Genomic DNA, 18,257 nt, shown 5'->3' on the forward strand with positions numbered 1-18,257 from the left:
CCCTCCAGTGGATCCAATCCAGCCCTCTGGATTTTTCTATTGGTAAGTAGTTTATCATATCCATATCTATCTATCTATATCTATATCTATATCTATCTATCTATCTATCTATCTATCTATCTATCTATCTATCTATCTCTTTTGCTGAATACTTAGGCTTTAGCTAGATGGGGCCTTATCCTGGGGTGATCCCTGGGATCATCCCTGTGCGTCGACATGATGCACAGAGGATCCCGGGACCCCTCCCTTGCCCAGGGATCTCACCCTCCACTTTAGGCCTGAGCCCGAGACCACAGAACATGTGGACGGGACCTGTGGGGTCCCAAGGAGCTGGGACCTGTGGGGTGGGGGGAGTGGGGAAAATATTTTTTTTTTAAAAAAAAGACCTTTTGCGCACGAGCGCTCCTGTCTCTTTAAAAACAAAAAACAAAATGGCAGGCGCAATGCCTCTCCCTCTGAGGTCATCGTGCGCCACATGTGAACAGAGGGGGAGATCTCATGATAAAAACATTGCAGGATCTTCACCCCTCCATCCAGCTAGACTGCTAGGTCTAGCTGAGGCCTCAGACACTGTGAACACATGTACAGCATTTTTATAAAGCAGGTAACAGTCTTCTGCCCCAGTCTTCACTTTGTGAAGAAACTGAAACTCTTATATCCTTAAATGGAAAGCGCCTGAGCAATTCATCAATGCCAATATCATTCTGCGCACATATTTGATGTGGCTAGTGCCGTGTTGATGAGAAAACAATAAACTGTGAAAAATGTCACTTCTCAAAAATTAGCTGGCTGGAATTCAGCAAGAGATGGATTGTTGTAACAGCTGTGGCACAATGACTTTGATTAATTAGATTTTTGTTCTTTCCTGGAATAATTTTGAATAAACTCTATCTCTCTCTTCCTCCCCTCCCTGAAATAAATCCATTAGTACACTTAAATCATAATAAACAACAATCTGTTCTATTTTCTCCCATTTGATAATCAAAGAGCATTCCTAAGGCCATATCCATTATGTCATATAATTATGTGTTTGTTTGTTTCTGTGAAAGAGAGGGTGGGGGAGAGAGACAGACGGGCACTGGTTAGTCTGTTTTTGCTTTGGGCTGGGCTTTTTGAACTTGTAAATTTTAAACTCTGGGAACCGGTTATAAATCTCAATGCAATTAAGGATTTGCTCTTCCACTTAAGAGATCCTCAAGACTCTCCACAATACACAAGTTTCTCTGCATTCGTTTCTTTTCCCAGCAGCACTTCCCTTGCAGTAGCCTCTTAAGGTCTGCAATATTTAATTAATGAATTAATATAGCACCATCAGTGCTCAGGATGTTTTACACAGTAACAAGACAACAGACCACTGCCTTGAGAAGCTCACACTCAAAAACTCTACACACAAGAATCAACAGATGAGTGGGGGGGGAGTGGAAGAACAGCTGGACAGGTAAGGAATATGCAATAGTTTCTGTTACATGTAACACCTTGGGTTACAGGCGTAGCTGCATTATGGCATGGAGACTAGAGGTTAAACCAAAACGTTCATTGTTTTTTTAAAAAAGTGGCTTTGAGAAGGGATTGGAATAAAGTAAGAGATGTGGCATCATGTAGATGTTCTGGGATGCAGTTCCAAGCATTTCGTGCAGCAAGGGAGAAAATGCAGGGCTTTTTGAGGAAGGAGAAAACCTTCGGGTGGTAGAGTTGGAGGACTGAAGGTTACAGGCGGTGGTGTATTCGGACAGGAGAGCAGAGAATAAGGGGTGCGGGGCATGACTACAGAGGTACGATGTCCACTTACACATCATCATTTTTTTAATGTATCATCAAAAAAGAGGACAAAAGAGAACACACCAATTTGCATAACGTAAATTATATGTATAGGTGCAAATTTAGAAATACCCATTATTTATTTGTTTGTTTATAGCCATACCACCCAATAGCTGAACCACTCTCTGGGTGGTTCAATATGAGGTATCTCACCACAGTAGAGGAGACTGACTAGGTGACCTTGTATCTGCTCAGTCTAGGTGCTGTTGTTGATGGACAACTTCAATGCCCAGCTCTCCCTTCTTATGGTTCTTTATCTTTACACCAGAGTGAGATTGGACAGCCAATCTAACAGAGGAGATCTTCAAACAGAAAACTGCCCTCTACCAGCTCTACAAAACAGAAGAGTGTCCTCAGTAAAGTAAGGCCTTTGGCAACCCTACATAGAGGGGCTTTGAAGGTAAGGACAAGAATCTTGTGCTGGATTTGGGAGTGGATAGGAAACCAGTGTAGATTTAATGAGGATGTCATGTAACAAAAGTGATATGAATGGCCTCAAATCATCTATTATGAAGATCTGTTAGTATGAATTCACCAAAGATTTTAAGGCATGGGAGAAATTATGGAATTGTGACTCTATTCCAGTGCCTTTAGGTCTTCTGGGACCACTATAAGATGGTCCCAGAAAATGTTTCAGAAGATGTTTCAGAAACTTCAGCTGGTGCAGCATGTGGCCTCCCAAGTGCTGGTGGGTGTGAGGCAATTCTGGTTGAACACCTATATTGTACCATCTACACTGGTTACCACTGTGTTTCCAAGGCCAATTTAAAGTGCTGTTTTTGACTTTTAAAGCCTTAAAAGATTTGGGACCAAATTATTTGAACAATGACCCCACATATCAGCCTGCCCACACTTTAAGATCAGCAAGAGAGGTCCTCCTCACCCACCCACTCATGAGGGCAGTTAGATGGGTGACCATATGATAGAGGGCATTTTCCACAGTGGCCTCATGCCTCTGGAATAAGTTGCCATTGGGGGTCTCTCAGGCCCCATTACTGCAGGCTTTTAAGAAGGCCCTGAAAACCTATTATTTTACTTTGGCTTTCCCCAGATATGTTTGTTGTTGCTGCTGTTTTTATTGCTGCTTCTGTTGTTGTTGTTGTTTATTGCTTTTTAAGACAATATTAGTTTTTATTACATGTTTTATTATTTCACACCACCTTGGGAGAGCTTCTGTCCTGAAAGGCATCCAAGATATATTTTAAATAAATAAAATTAAACATAATTATCACTATTTTCACACCTATCTTGTCAAAGACTTGCTTCTCACATGTAATACCCACTCTTATGGTGGGGCAGATGGGCTGCGTGTGCACTCTTGCTGATCCCCAAAATATTTCAATTTGAGAAAATGGAGAAACGGGTGGTGGAGATTTGCCACACACACATGCAGCTGTATATGTTGTATGACCCAGTAGCCAACTAGCCCAATACTGTACCATGTATGCGCAATTCTGAGAAAAACGGGTGTGTGAAATGTGCCTTGGTTGCAATGATCCCTGGTTAATACTAGAACCAAGGATCCCATCACACTGTTCCATTCACTTCTAGGAATGTTTGTCTGCAGTAAAGTTTATTTCCTGGTGAGAGTGCCCAGGTCTACAGCCTTAATCAACAAAAATACAGCCATGTCATTTTGACTTCTTATCTTTTTAATTTGCAGTACTGGAGTACAGGAACAAGTTGTTTGACACTGTTCAATACTAGAACAAGTGTTTTGACAGCATAACATGCATCTACCTTTTAGAATCATGCGCTGGAAGACCCTTTCAAATTCTAGTTGAGTTGTTCTTGATTCATATTAGTTCAGATTCTTTGCATCACAAATTCTTTGCAAATTTTATTTCATTTAATTTCTTTAAGCTTGTATTTATGGTGTGCACTATACTATAATTTGACTTCATGTGTTCAGCTACTGTTAATTTAAAATGAACAAATGCTGTACAGAATCATTTGCCACCCCACAAGCCTCCTGCCATAACATATGTTTGCATCATAATATTAAAATCCAAAGATATGGGTTCTTAGACTACATGGTAGTCTAAGAACCCACTCTCCCTTCATTCCTTTCTTTTCCAATACCAAATTTAACTCAAGACACAATAAGGACATACTTTCATACCTGAATGAAGTATCATTCTCAAAATTAAAAGAAAAATATAGATAAAATGTCTCCAAAATTACTATCAAATTTATTTTCGAGGAGTCCCTAAGAGATTTAATTAATAGACCAGGAAAAACAAGGATATTAAACCATAAGAAGAATAAATACTTAAGGATTTTTAGTGTTTTTGAATATGGGATCTGAATATGATATCCCAGCAGTCTCTACTGCAATAAACAGTTGTTGTTCTATAACATGATGCAGGCTTTGTGGTCTTATTCCCTAACTAAAAGTTATATTTAAAAAAGGAATTAGAAGGCATGTTTTTTTCAACATGCATTAATCTGTTGGTTTTATCTGAGTTCAAATTTGCACTTTTGCAACCTAGTAGGTCAGAGGGTAAAAGTGTGACCAGTGTTAAAGGGCACAAGTTCACGATTTTAACTAAAACAAATCAACTGGTTTATTGATACAGAATGGCTAAAAAGAAGTAATACCACCCTCATTTAGATGATAATATTTTAAATTTATTGTATTATTGTGAATAGTTAGAAAAAGACATAAGGAAACAATCAATGAAATAACAAAATGATATAAATGCTTTAAGAATGGAATAAGAATGGTTTTAGAAAGTCAGTGACAAAGAAATCAATAAATGACAAAAGTCCTCCCTATTCAGCTGTTCCTAATTTGAGGAGAATAAACAAGGTATTGTTTTCATCTCTGTTTATATGTGGAGGACATATAAAGAGGAGAGCATCTTGTATCCATGGACACTATGTGATTTTGAACACTGATTTTCCAGCGTACTAGGTCATGCACAGAGCCTCCATACACAGAGGCAGCTCTCCTCTTCACAAAGTCAGCCTCTATATAGAGAGAGGGCAATGAAAGTGGCAAAGGAGGGGGCAAGGCTAGCACTACCTCCTTTTTCATGTGTTTATTCTCCCCATTCCTCGTGTGTTTACTCCACTCAGGTTATGAATGCCTGAATAGGACAATAGGCTTTTGTGAATTTGATGAAGAGCAATCTTAAAATTCCACTGCTACAGATGACAAATTGAGGACTGGATGCTTGAATGCCCTTGAACAGAACTATCTTCCTTCAAACAGAGAAACAGCACACCAGGGAGAAAGTCAGAAGTCTTCTCCATCATATGCTATATATTCAATGTGAGGAAGCAATCACTTATGTAATCCTCCTCTGAAGTGACAAAATTCAAGAAGGGCTATACTACAGGATATTCTGGAGTATGGGGATTGGTTCTGTCTGCATTAAGATTATTTGAAGGACAACATGGTAGTCTCAGAGTGCTGTGCCCCCCCTCCTGTTGAGAAGACAGCTATGTCAGAAATGTATTTTATTTATAATATATTTATAGCAATAATATAGAGGGTTTTTTCCTAATATTGTTATGCATTGTCTTCTGTTTTGTTTTGGTCTGAACACTTTCCATACTTTCAGTTTACTGCTACACCGCAAAATTCGGAATGCAAGAAGCTGTTATACAGGTGTTCCCTTGAACAGTAAATTTTTTGCCCACCAAAAGTTTATTTTTTGTTTGTTTGATCTGTACCCCTACTTTTCTACAAAGGAAGTGGCACTCAAATGCTAGATAACTTAAAATGCGTTCAGAAACCCAAAAAGGAAAATTTGCCTATGAAAGCATGTATTTTCTTGTGTTCTCATTTCCAGCGCTTCGTTAGTTCAAACAACCACCATGCCGAATCTGAAACTTGATCTTGGTTCCAAAGAAGCCAAACATTTTTCTTGGTAAAGCTGGTTACATTTGCTTTGAAACAGCCAAAGATTTCTCTCTTTTTACATTTTGAAGAACTTGGCATTCTTTTTCTGTTTCAGGGACCTCGAAGATTAAGGCTGTAAGTGCTGTGCAAAGGAATGCTTAGTTCTATGGTTGTTTCCAAATACTCCTTTTGAATTGTACCATATATGAAATGAGACAGGAGTTCCTCCTCCTTGGGTTCCAGAGTAAGAGCATTGCCACTAATCTATAAAACTATGTGTGAGATGTGTCCCTCCTACACTCCTTTTTGTTATTCATTAAAAGAGCCAACCGTGTTCATCACGGTAGTTAAAGTAAGTGATTACAGGTTGTGCATCTGGAATAGGATACAAAACTTTTTGAGCCATGGAACTTAAATTATCCAAATAACTCAAAAAAGCATGGCTGTGTACCCCATTTCCATTTTATGGGAAAGCTCTTTTGAAAGGCACAGCAGGAAGAAAATTACAGAAGTGTTCACCAGCACCAGCTTGTGAACTCTATACCAACGATAGGAATCTCTTACTGCGATTTAGAAATTAAAGCCACCTTTCTATTCCTCTTTGGACTTGTGCTAGCAAGAAAATCCTGCTCCAGTGGTCAAGAATACAGAGGAAGATTTCTAGGTACTGCTATAGTTGCTGGAAGCAGGGACCCATCCTTCCCACATGGCAAGATTGCCTGGGCTATCATGAAACAGCCTATATGTGTGTGTGTGTGTGTGTGTGTGTGTGTGTGTCCAGAGTTGGTTACAAATACATATTTGATTGAATGATTAATTTGTTACATTTATACCCTGCCAATCCATTAAAAAAAACCTCCCAAGGCCACTGCCAACAATAAAATCTACAATAAAATAAAATAAAATAAGGATCAATATAAAGCCATCTAAAACCAGATAACAGCATAAAAAACCTGGCAGAAATCTCAAAATACTGATTAAAATGCAGAGCAGCTGAGAAAAGCTAATCAATTCTGTAGGCCAAACGCCTCAGTAGAGAATTCCAAAGTCTGGATTCAGCTACTGAGAATGTGCTTTCTTGAATTCCACCCAAACACACATCAGCTGTTGGTGGGACAGAGGAAAAGCCCTCTCTAGATCAAAATGCTAAGTTCAATATTTGAAATGTATGGTGCCAGCATTGTCCAATTCTCTCTGTGAATTAAACACATTTTTGACATAGCTCTGTAACTGATAAAATATAGCCATTCAGACGCAAATTATCCAAGGAAAAGAGCAGCAATGTACTGTGCCTAGGTGGATCAACCATTTTCTATAGATGACCATCGAAATGCTTGGAATTTAGTTCAATTAGGATTCAACTTGGCTGGTATCACAATGAAATTAAGAAAAAGAAATGAATGTAGTTCATGTTATGCTGGATATAATCTCCATCAATGGCAAATTTAGGCCACCCATTCGGGGAGGATGATAGAAATTTCAGCAATATAGTCGAAGAAGATTTCTAGATGATACAGAAGGGCAGAGGTACATATCACAGGATAAAGTTTTTGAATGCGAAGAGTGAGCTTGTAGAACTGCAGCCCAAATTAAACTGATACCCATAATTGAGCCTTTCTTCCTCAATTCATTCACCAGTGCCTTTCATGTTTGCACCTAAGAATTCCCCTCTTCTTTCCTTCTCTGCTGCATGAATGATCAGAAACTATGTTCAAACAATCATACATTGCTGTAGAAAACAAGATCTGGAATGGTTTGTATGAAATAGATGAAATATTGTGCAAAAACACTTCCATTCAATATTCCAGTTTCCCTCAGAATCCCTTCAACGATATTAAAATTGTTTCCGTAGATGTGATTTTCAATGAAGTCCAGACATGTACATTTGTCAACTTGATAAATTCCATATTATTTGCTAATTTTAGCCAGTAATGTTATCTGTTCATCAGGCTGGCAATTTCTAAAAGGTGCTCAAAGTCTAAGCCTATATGTAAAGGGCAATATTTTAATAAATTGAAAAATGACACATTCAGGTGCTGTCCCTAATTAAAAAGAAAAGTTGCTTATTTGAAACCCAGACCCGTACCTACTACATATCCAATCCTAATACCAGAAGCTTGCTAACTTTCTAACCACATTTTAAGCTTATTTAGACTCACTGTGGAATCTAAAAACAACACATGTTTTTAATCATATACAGAAAAGAACACTTAACATGTGTGTTCATGATAGTAATTCCAGATTGCACTTTACACACTTGAAGGGCAAAAATGCAAAATGAGTGATCTTCTATCACATGCAGCATGGGGGGGGGGGGCACCTCCGGATAATTGATCCACACAGCTGGAAGTGGAAATGTTTAGGTCATTTCCTATTTAGGGATATATTGAGGACTGGCTAATGGGTTAGACTACCTGAAGGAAACCACAGCCGATTAGTTTCATTCAAAAGGGACCTTTTAAATAATTTCTTTTTAAACCTCAGGCTTGCACTATAGCATTGATTGGGAATATAAGTACAGGCTATGCTGGTGAAAGATATTAAATTTATAAATGATCGCAGCTGTCTGCGGCATATTCTAATCCACTCATTCACACTCACCTATGAAAAGATTGAATGATTGTTAATTTGCTGTGAAAGCTGCAAGATGAAATAATCTTGGTAACCACCAGTCAGGAGACAGAATACCTGTGTTAAATTAAAACTTACTTCTGGACCTGGCTCTCAATTCCGTAAATGCTAAGACATGCTTTACGGCTGCTCAACAGTATGAGAGCTGTTGTACAGAAGTAAAGCACATTACTTGGCAAGTAAGAGACCCTGACTTCATTCATTAGGTATGTCCAGTTCATATGGCTCTTGGTGGTAGTGTTGGGAAGACCCCTGACTCAGCCCAAGAACCATAGCCAGCCAGGGGACTGCCCTGGATTGACCACTGGTCTGACTCTAAAGGTGACAACTTCTCTGCATATGCTCTACTTTTTCTTGAACAATTTTCAAGTTCCCCCTGAACTAAATCTTCTCTCTCTCTCTCTCTCTCTCTCTCTCTGATCATCCTCTTAAGAAAATGTACCCAATACGAATAAGATCATGTGGACCAAACAGCTGTTTTTGCTCAATAAACAAAGACCAGGCAAGGATTGCCTGGCAACTTGTATTTCATGGGATGTTTCTTTATTTCATTACACCATACAACATTTTTGACATTTTAATTTCATTCCTGCTGCTGCATGGAAGTCTCTTTCTATTTCCCTCGATAAATGAAATAAGCAAGAGATGAAGAAATGTGTGTGTATGTGTGTGTGTGTGTGTGTGTGTGTGTGTGTGTGTGAGAGAGAGAGAGAGAGAGAGAGAGAGAGAGAGAGATTGGCTGAGTTTAGACAACATGCTAATCCATGGTTGTTTCCCATTCTGGTCCTTTTACCACCCCCCCCCCCCCCCATTGATTAGCTTGTTGTCCGAACTCAGCCAGAGAATTCATACATGCACTGAGAGCACTTCTGGTTATTGTTGATTGTTTATTTCTTTATTTCTTTATAAAAATGCAAACAATTGAGAAAAGAAACAACAATAAAGAAGAGGAAAGACAGACCGATCCTAAGTGAGGATGTCTGTGGGGGTGGGAGGAGTGAAAGAGAGAGAGAAAGAGATGGTAGATTGTCTTCCACTTCCAAAGCCCAGCTGACTTGTGCAGTTAGTCTGGGTTCTGATATAACACTAACCTCCACTTTGTAACATGCAAAACATTAAGAAGAGAAAGTTTCCAAACACCTCTTTGCAGTAGTGTTGGAGGAGGAATGGGGAGCACATGAGCTCAAGGCTCACACAGGCTCAACCTCATAGCATTAATCCACGGTTTAGTGTTATGTGTGAACATAGCCATTGAGGTTTTCAATGCCATGGATTGCAAATCTGGGACAAGATTTTCAATTTCCCAAAACTGTGTGTCCTTCCCTATCCAAAATGACATTTTAATGAAAGACATTGTTTCCAAACTAAGTGAGCATGAATTCTAGTATAACATAATGTACCCTCCCTTGACCTTGCCTATATATCTAGCGCATACAGTTGTTTAATCGCTGGTTGGGCCTCTGAACACATTATATTCCTTCACAAATATAAGGGGACGACGACCCTAGGTACACTATTATGAAAGAAAACCATCCATGTTTCTGTTTTACTTTACATCTTGGAAGCCATGACTAGTAGAAGGTTCCCAATGTGTTTATATGCAGCAATACAGATACATTAATGTTTTCCCATATGCCCATTAGGGGAGTATTTCATCTTTGCAGTGAACAATATTAAGGTGGTGATCATAAATTTGTATCTGCAAATTTCCAGGATAAAGGGCTGTGACTCAGTGGTAGAGCACATGCATTGCATGGAAAAGATCTCAAGTTCAGTTACATAAATGCACAGTGAAGAAGGCTATCAATGGCTATTAGTCATGACGGCTATTTGCTACCTCTATGATCAGAGACAGCATGCCTCTGAATACAAGTTGCTGAGAGACAATAGTGGGAAAGGGCTATAGTTCTCATGTCCTGTTTGGGCTTCTCATAGGCATCTGGCTAGACGTTGGACTAGATAGACCTTTGGTTTGAATTAGTAAGGCTCTTGTTATGTTCTTATATGTATCTAATAATCTATTTGCATCTAACATTCTGAACTGGGGTGGCACTTGAAACACTAGAAACATATGAAAGAATATGGCCCTGTTCAGAAGACACCTTAAACCATGGCTTTAACCATGGTGAATAAGGATTTTTGCCTTATTCACCATGGTTAAAGCCATGGTTTAAGGTGTCTTCTGAACAGGGCCTGGATTTGGTTAGTAGTTCCTTAGTCTTATTCATGAGGGAAGGGATGCATTATTTCATACATTTGAAATTTTCAGGTAAACTTGTAAACATGCAAGTCTAAATGGCACAAAAGTGAATGATGTAGGCCGTTTCCCCTAGGACCATCCCGTGATCATTCCTGTGCATCCAAATGCCACACAGGGGATCCCGGGAGCAGGCAGGGACGATTCATCCATTTTCATGGGATAACCTGTAGGTGTAGAAAAGGCCCTATACTATTATACAATTGCCCTTCTAACAGGCTTTACAAAGAACTGATATCTTCAAATAGCAATGGATTTAAATTTGTTGTAGATGGATAGAAGTCAGCTGGACATTTTTTAAAGTAAAATTCTACTGATGGAACTGCAGATTAAGTAAGTCAACCACATAGCATTTGAATAAACAAAACTGATATTCAAGATGGATTTATTTGAAGTACTGTTTTAAATTATGATGTAGAAATGATGACTCTATTCAAGAATGCACAATTTCAATAAACAGACATTCAGACAATGGTTATATTGTCTTCCAGGCATATATTATCAAATTAGTCTTACTTGCTAGATTCTATGTAAAGATCTGCTAAGTGAAATACAGTAAATGCATCATTCTGAAATCAACAGAATACACCAGAGAACAGTAAATTTCCTTAACTCACTAAGAAGTATTCCGCCACAGACAAAGACAAAAACAGTGAAGAAAAAAAGTGATTTGAAAGAAATGCAGGCATTTCATAAATATATAGTAGAACAGTTCTACTATAGCCATTTCACCCTGTTTGACCCCGGTGAATGAGATGAAATGGAATGATACTCATTAGGTATACATGATATGTGACACTACACACATACTTTTCAAATTAACAGGAAATATAACTTTGCATCACTGCTGTCTAGTTTTGCAACTGACTATATTATCTAATGCAAAGAAGTGCATTTCTATCATAATTTATGTCAGGAAACACCAAAAGATCATTAGAATTCAAGATTTCCTTCAACCAAAGGCTGAAGAATTGTATGCATGTTGACTCAGAAGTAAGTACAATTTAATTCAAGGGGGCTTACTGTCAAACAATTGCTCATAGGATTACAGCTTAGTTACTGTTGAGTAAATCACACGGATTTCAGTGTGACTTATGCACATGGCAGGATTTCAGTTGCACCCAAAAGAGTGTCGACCTACTCTTTCCATTCATGCCTAGCCAAATATGTTTTTGGTATTCAGGAACACTATTCATATTTACAGGTAGAAAATTCAAAAGCAAAAAAGCAAAAGAGACCAATTAATTTGTGATGTTATACCATGTGCTAAAATCGATTTTCTTTTTGTTTACTTTGGGAGCTAGAATCAAATTCTTAACTCAATGCAAACTGAATTTAAATACATTGGGCAATAGGTCTCCCTAGTACAATAGGAAACTAGAATTTCCTAAAGCAACTGGAAACAAGCTGAAATTAGCAGAAGGGAGGTTTGCGGATCTGTCCCATTCTGGAAACAAACATTTCAGCTTGTTTCCAGGGTGGCTATGGCAAACACTAACTTCCTGTTGTGCTAAGGGTAAATTCCACTAGCACAACAGCAAAGGCATGGTGGAAGAATTGGATTTCGGGCTGTACAAAATAAACTACTTTTATTTAATCATCTTTTTGCCATACAATTAAAAATTGGTTTTGAATTAGGAATTTTTGAATATTGACGAAGCAATCCTATGCATGTCATCTCAGAAAGTGTCACAGATATGCATAGATAAGATTGCAACCTTATTAACCTAAGACAGGCAGTCCTGACTATAAGTAGGAAATATGAAAGAAAGAAAATCTTTTAAATCAAAGATGCTATCTTCAAGACTATTACCAACATGTCAGTGATTTCACACACATATGCAAGACACCTGTGGTAACCCAGGTTCAGCTAGATGGGACTGCAACATGGACAGGGGTCAAACAAAGTCCACATTCTACCCACACACAGATACGTGCTCTCCTATGATGTGGGACTCAGGTTGCAGCAGGTGCTTTGCAGATGAAAGAAAGCCAAACTAAGCCAAACAAACACTTTAGCTACACATCATAAACAATCATAAAGAAACAATGATAAACGTGTTTTTCGTCTAGAATGGGAGAACACATCTAGGGCCAAATACACCAGTTACTGTTAATATCAACTATTGTCTTTGTATTGGAGCAGCTCTCAGTAAGACTGATTGTTCCACTGAATGAACAACTTGAAGAAAGCTTCTTCCCCACTCACTGTATTACCACTGTGCCCAAGCAGATCTTATCTGCTGCAGCTCTGCCCACTATAGGATAGAGCCTTGGCCAGTTTATACCAGCTTTAAAGAAGACGAAGGAATGAGAAATAATCCTTCAAATTATTTTACAGTATAGCACTGTGAGCAAGCAGGATTTACCAGGTGGAACAGGAAGATTTCACAGTCATGATACTCTTAATCATACCAAAACCCTTTGGGGGCAGACAGGCGGTGGAGGGAGGGCGATTCTGGCAAATGAAAGCTCCAATTATGACAAGTAATTCTCATTAATATTAGGTATCTTAATAAAATAATAATAATCTTGACACCACTGACTCTAAAACAATCTGATTTTACTTGAGTAAGACTAGTTGCATATTGTCCTCATATAAAGCCCGTTCACTCATAATAGCTTTTGTATATAAGTTTGGTGTGGTTCATACAAATAATGGACCACCAATGGTGGTTCTAGGTTTTGAGGAGCCCTTGAAGAAGATGGTTGACCTCATCCCTCTCCTTCCCACTGTTGCCACTGCCCATTCACATGCCTCTCCCTTTGGACCCAATCTGCACTACCTCTGAGAGAAAAAAGGGTTACGCATATGGCGGTTACTGCACTTTCTCCTTACACCATTCACGGTTCAATTGCTCAGAGAGGGCAGATGAATAGACAGAAACATCTAGGAGGATTTCCAGAAGGCCTAGCCTTGGCGATCATCCTATTTGCCAACCACTGCTACCAGTTCTGCTAACTTCCCATGATGGAGCGGTGTGCCTTCTTCAACACATAAAGTGTGGGTTATAGGCATGGTGCGATCTGGCTTGTCCAATCTTTCTCACACAAATTAATTCAGCATACCCTTAAATCACAAGTTACAGGAGATGTACAGGGAGGATGCATCCTTACACCAATACTACAGGATGGGAAGTGGCAGCCATTTTTTTATTAATTGGCCCCAAATAATACCAAAAGATGCTAATTGGCACAGGAAACAAAATCAAAATACTTGCTGTTCTGTTCTAAAATGTTACTTCCAGTACTGATGTAAATTGTTTAGTTTTAAAATGTTGATTTTTTGTTTTTTAAAAAACCAAGACATGTTCCCATGATGAAAAATTTTGGGGGGTTAAAAAATATACTAGCAATAAATGTGAATGCCTTTTGAGTGGTACTTGGTACATTTAACATATTAGACCTGATTACCAGTTTTTAAAATACTTTCTGCCCCATTCTTGAAAACGTAGAAGATCCAATAGTATATCAGTTGTACTTACAGGAGGTCCTGTAAAAAAGAAAAGACAAATATGTGTAAGTTTATGGAGGCCAGAATATTGTTAGTATACAATATACAGACATGGTCACAATTATTGCATCATAGCCATCGGTTATTTTTTATGGAAACATGATCAGTGGTGTTCTCATTCGTCTCATGCAATACAAAAGATTACTATTTTGCATCATTCCAAGTCATCTCATATTAATATATTATCTACATCTACCCAGTTTTTATTAAAAATTAAATTCTGCAACCTTTGTATACCCCCTCCCCACACTTTCATGCTTTAGCATTTAGCATTAGCACCAAGGCAGAACTGCTTGAATCTACATTTGTTGCTGTCCACCTCTGGCAAGACCAGAAAGTTCAATTAGCTACGTAAGTACACCAAACTTTCTTTTATTGTCTCCTACTTTCAAGGCCCACTTATAAAATGTTCCCTGTTAAAAATGTCACACTTTGCAAAGCAATATTGGCACATTTTTCCAATTATTTACACTCAAAAGGTTTTTGTACAACCGTCCTCAAGAACATTATCAAAGGTCTGCAAATCACATCTAATATTTCTTTCAGGCTTATTAAGAGGAGCAGCTGTAGCCATCAAATCAATGACTTTTCATTAGCTTTTATGTTTCCCGTTTTCTTCTGGCTCAAGTGCATTGCAAAGGGGGGCATATAACAGCAGCAGCTGTCCTTGAAGTTTGCTTTAAATATGGTTAGGCTTTCATTTTTAACAATGTGATTTTATTGTATGGCTAACTAAAGCATTTCTTGATTCTGGTAAGTGGTCCTAAAGAGAATTTTAATGTACAGGTCCTTTCCTAGCAGAAAACAACTTCGTTTCTTTTGTTATTAATGACATTGTTTTATGATACTTAAATGCTACTGAAATGTCATGTCAAAAATCACAGTAGTTTAGTTTAAAACATAGTTTAGCATTACAAGGACAAACCTCAACAAGCTTGTTTTCTGGATCAAAAAGAAGGATGAGGTCAAAAGCTTCCATTTTCATTTTAGATTAACCATTTTTTTAACATATATTCAAACCCTAAAGTATGGTTAATCTTAACTATAGTTTGTTGAAAACAGTCAGCTTCATAAACTACACTTTGATGCAATTTTTGCCAATTCTCCCTTCCGCCTGAAGTCCCTTGTGCTGCATTTTATGTTATTACAGAGGGTTCCTCTAATCCTTCAGAGCAGATTTTTTGGGAGGAGTGCTCATAGGGCTGTAAGGGGAGCTGAGATACATGAGCAGAACTTCACTCACAGAATTCCATTCACCCCACTCTCCGTACAATCCAATGGTTATAGTCTTTGGCAAAGTACTTTAAAAAATATGAGTTTGCTACATCTGTATTTCATATATGATTTACTTTGTTTATATTTTAATGTGTTTTATTTGTAATATATGGATTATTTTCATTTTTAAGTTGCTTTGGAAAAATATGTTTAAAAATGGGCATAAACAATTATCATAAATAAATATCTGCACAGCAACATTCTTGCTACAAAGTATCAAATCTTAATTTGCAGTTGTATGCAGAGGATTACAATGGCTTGGATCCAATGAACACTTAGTGGATGGAAAAACATACTGGTGCTCTTTCATGGACTCTTGTGCAAATGTTAGAAGAAGACTTCTCACAGAGTGCAGCACCACACTATATTGGGGTCTGCAGTATAAAGAAGATACTGTACAAGCTGTTTATATAAAATACTAGGCATTAAAAAGCTCTTGTGCAAGAGTGTGTACAAAGTCTTGTGGAAGAACTTGCACAAATAACAGGTCTCTTTTCATGAAGTGTTTCTTTGCTAAGTCAGAAACAGCCTTTCCATGAGCAGACAAGGCTTTCTCTAGTGCACTTTTTCCTTCCTCTCGCTCTTGCTTCCTGCCTCCACGATAGAATCACACAGGAGAGAAAGGGGAAGCAAGCAACAAGCACATGGCCTATTCAGTTTAGTGGGATAGTGCCCTATAATGGGTGTTTTATAGTGAAACTTCTCCTGCACACGGCAGGAAATAGCGACCAATTTCACGATAGCTCAGAAGAGTCACATTTTCTGAGGATTATTTTATACCGAAGAAATGGCCGAAGGAGCAGGAGACGAGTAGGCGATGGGCAGGAGGATCGCTACATCTTCGAAATGACCCATGAACAACCATGAGTGGCCAGTCAGGAGCGTGCCATAAAACGCTCGCCTGAAGAAGCTCTTAGAATCCAAGCCAAGATTCTAGGGCCTAGAAAACAATTCACTTTCTTTCCCCAATAGTCTCTCAAACCTCACTGAACCTAGTTGTGTCAAAATGTAATTATACAGGCATCCATGAGTCAAAGTATCAGCAAACACGTTTTCACAAAGTGAACCAGATTTTTAGGGAAATACACACACACACACACACACACACAAATCAGTAGTATTACTTTTAAATCTAAACACTTACCAATCTCTCCTCTTCTTCCTCGCTTACCTCGTTTACCAGGAGGACCTGAAAAGCAAACAGTTCCTGATTTGTAACTGTGCAGTTTAATGAAAAGTGGCTTAGTGCATACATAATTGGAACGTAGTCAAAGTGACACCAAGCATGGGAAATCAGGCTTCAACTCGTTAACTTCAAATGCTCCTTTCTGATGATAATCTTCCCTGTCCTCTCCTCCAACAAAAAGCTGTGTTGGCATTTGACAAAATCCATTGCACTATTTAATTTATCCTCCTGTGCAATTTGACTTGCCTGACAGATGTTCACATTCACTTGGATGCGAGTCCCACTTAGTGCAATTGCATCTCCTTCCAGTAAGTATGCACACAATTGCAGCCTGACACAGTAATAACACCTATGTACTAATGATGTCTCACACGTTTATTCAATAATAGCATTTCTTTAAACAATATTTCTAAAAAAGGTGCTGTGCTGGGTAAAGCATGTAATTAACAGTGAAAAACAAACACATGAAAAAGGAAAGAAGAATCTAATTAGGAAGGCAGTTGGGGAAGAGACACACGGTTAAAATCTCACTGATTAAGAGAAGGCCTGGGGAAACAGCTACGGCATCTTGAGGTATGGAGTGAAGTGGATTCCATTTTTTTATAGTTCTCTAAATCAAAGGATAATGGTCAATGGCTTTAAGTCAAAAGCTTTCCCTTCACATAGTGATACATTCAAAAGCTTCTCCTTGTCTTCATTGGTAGTTGACCTAGCTATGAAGCCATTAATCGGTGCAATCAGTGCACATAAGGTGGTATAATGTGCTAGGATAGAGGATAAGGAACACAAAGCTATCTTGTACGCAGACAATGATGTGCTGACTTTGTCTAGCCTTGTATCAGATGTAGCTGAATTGAAATGGTACATCATGGACTTTGGATTCTTGTCTGGCTACTCTGTCATCAGGCTAATCCTTGCTTATACAAGCTATGACCTTTAGATGGACCAAATATAAAAATACAACATTCTGCAGAATTTGGCACTGAAAAGATCATTTTCTTCCTATCCATGTGTTCTTGTGCAAGTCAATGCCCATGTGATTATCGACTTGTACAAGGATCATGTGGCATCATGTTGTAGGCCCTTTTTATCCAAATTCAACAGAATTCATTATGTTTTTGTTTGTGCAGAAGAGTTGTCCCATGTATTATATCCTGTATAGGGGACAAATGCGTTAAGATTCCTGGCCCAATACAAAATTCATGTTTTCACATACAGTCTGCAAAATCTGTTCCAAGTAATACCTTAACAATACAAAGCCCTTAAGAGAGCGCCTGTTGCTTTAAATGTCATTTTCAATTTTCAAGTCTCTAAACTAGAATGTGACTTCCCCTCTGTTGAACAAACTGGTGTCATAAAAATTAATGATACCAAATAACACAAAAGGAAACTGGTTTACAGTAGCTGAACTCAGTGAATATTATAAAGTATTCTGTGTTCCCTGCAACTATACCAATATATTTTCAAAAAGCAGTTAGTGGAAACAGTTGTAATGTCCCACCACCTTTTTGGCAGGATAATCCCAGACATGGATGAGACCTCAGTGAAGGATTCTATTGCTCACCTTAATGCTTGTGGGGGTTTGTGGGTACTGATAACCCTCTTGAGATGGGCAACATCAAGGAAGTCACAGGGTGGAGGCGACAGAATTGGCCTGATTGGTCTCATCCTCGGGCTCCTGACCCACCAGGAGCACCTCAAGGAGCACAGGAACATAGGAAAAGGC

The 18,257-nt window shown here is 38.5% G+C and overlaps 1 protein-coding gene across 1 annotated transcript in view; it reads right to left on the reverse strand.

Annotated features, from left to right (window-relative positions):
* COL25A1 (collagen type XXV alpha 1 chain) overlaps positions 1-18,257 on the reverse strand; it is a 316,152-nt gene that overhangs the window by 138,168 nt on the left and 159,727 nt on the right. Inside the window, exons 3-4 of the mRNA XM_063136097.1 lie at positions 16,490-16,534; positions 14,042-14,049 (exon numbers count right to left, since the gene is read on the reverse strand). Of these exons, the coding sequence (XP_062992167.1) occupies positions 14,042-14,049; positions 16,490-16,534 (53 nt within the window). The remainder of the gene's footprint in view (positions 1-14,041; positions 14,050-16,489; positions 16,535-18,257) is intronic.

This window comes from Elgaria multicarinata, chromosome 10 (genome assembly GCF_023053635.1).
Source record: "Elgaria multicarinata webbii isolate HBS135686 ecotype San Diego chromosome 10, rElgMul1.1.pri, whole genome shotgun sequence".
NCBI classification, from domain to species: Eukaryota; Metazoa; Chordata; class Lepidosauria; order Squamata; family Anguidae; genus Elgaria; species Elgaria multicarinata.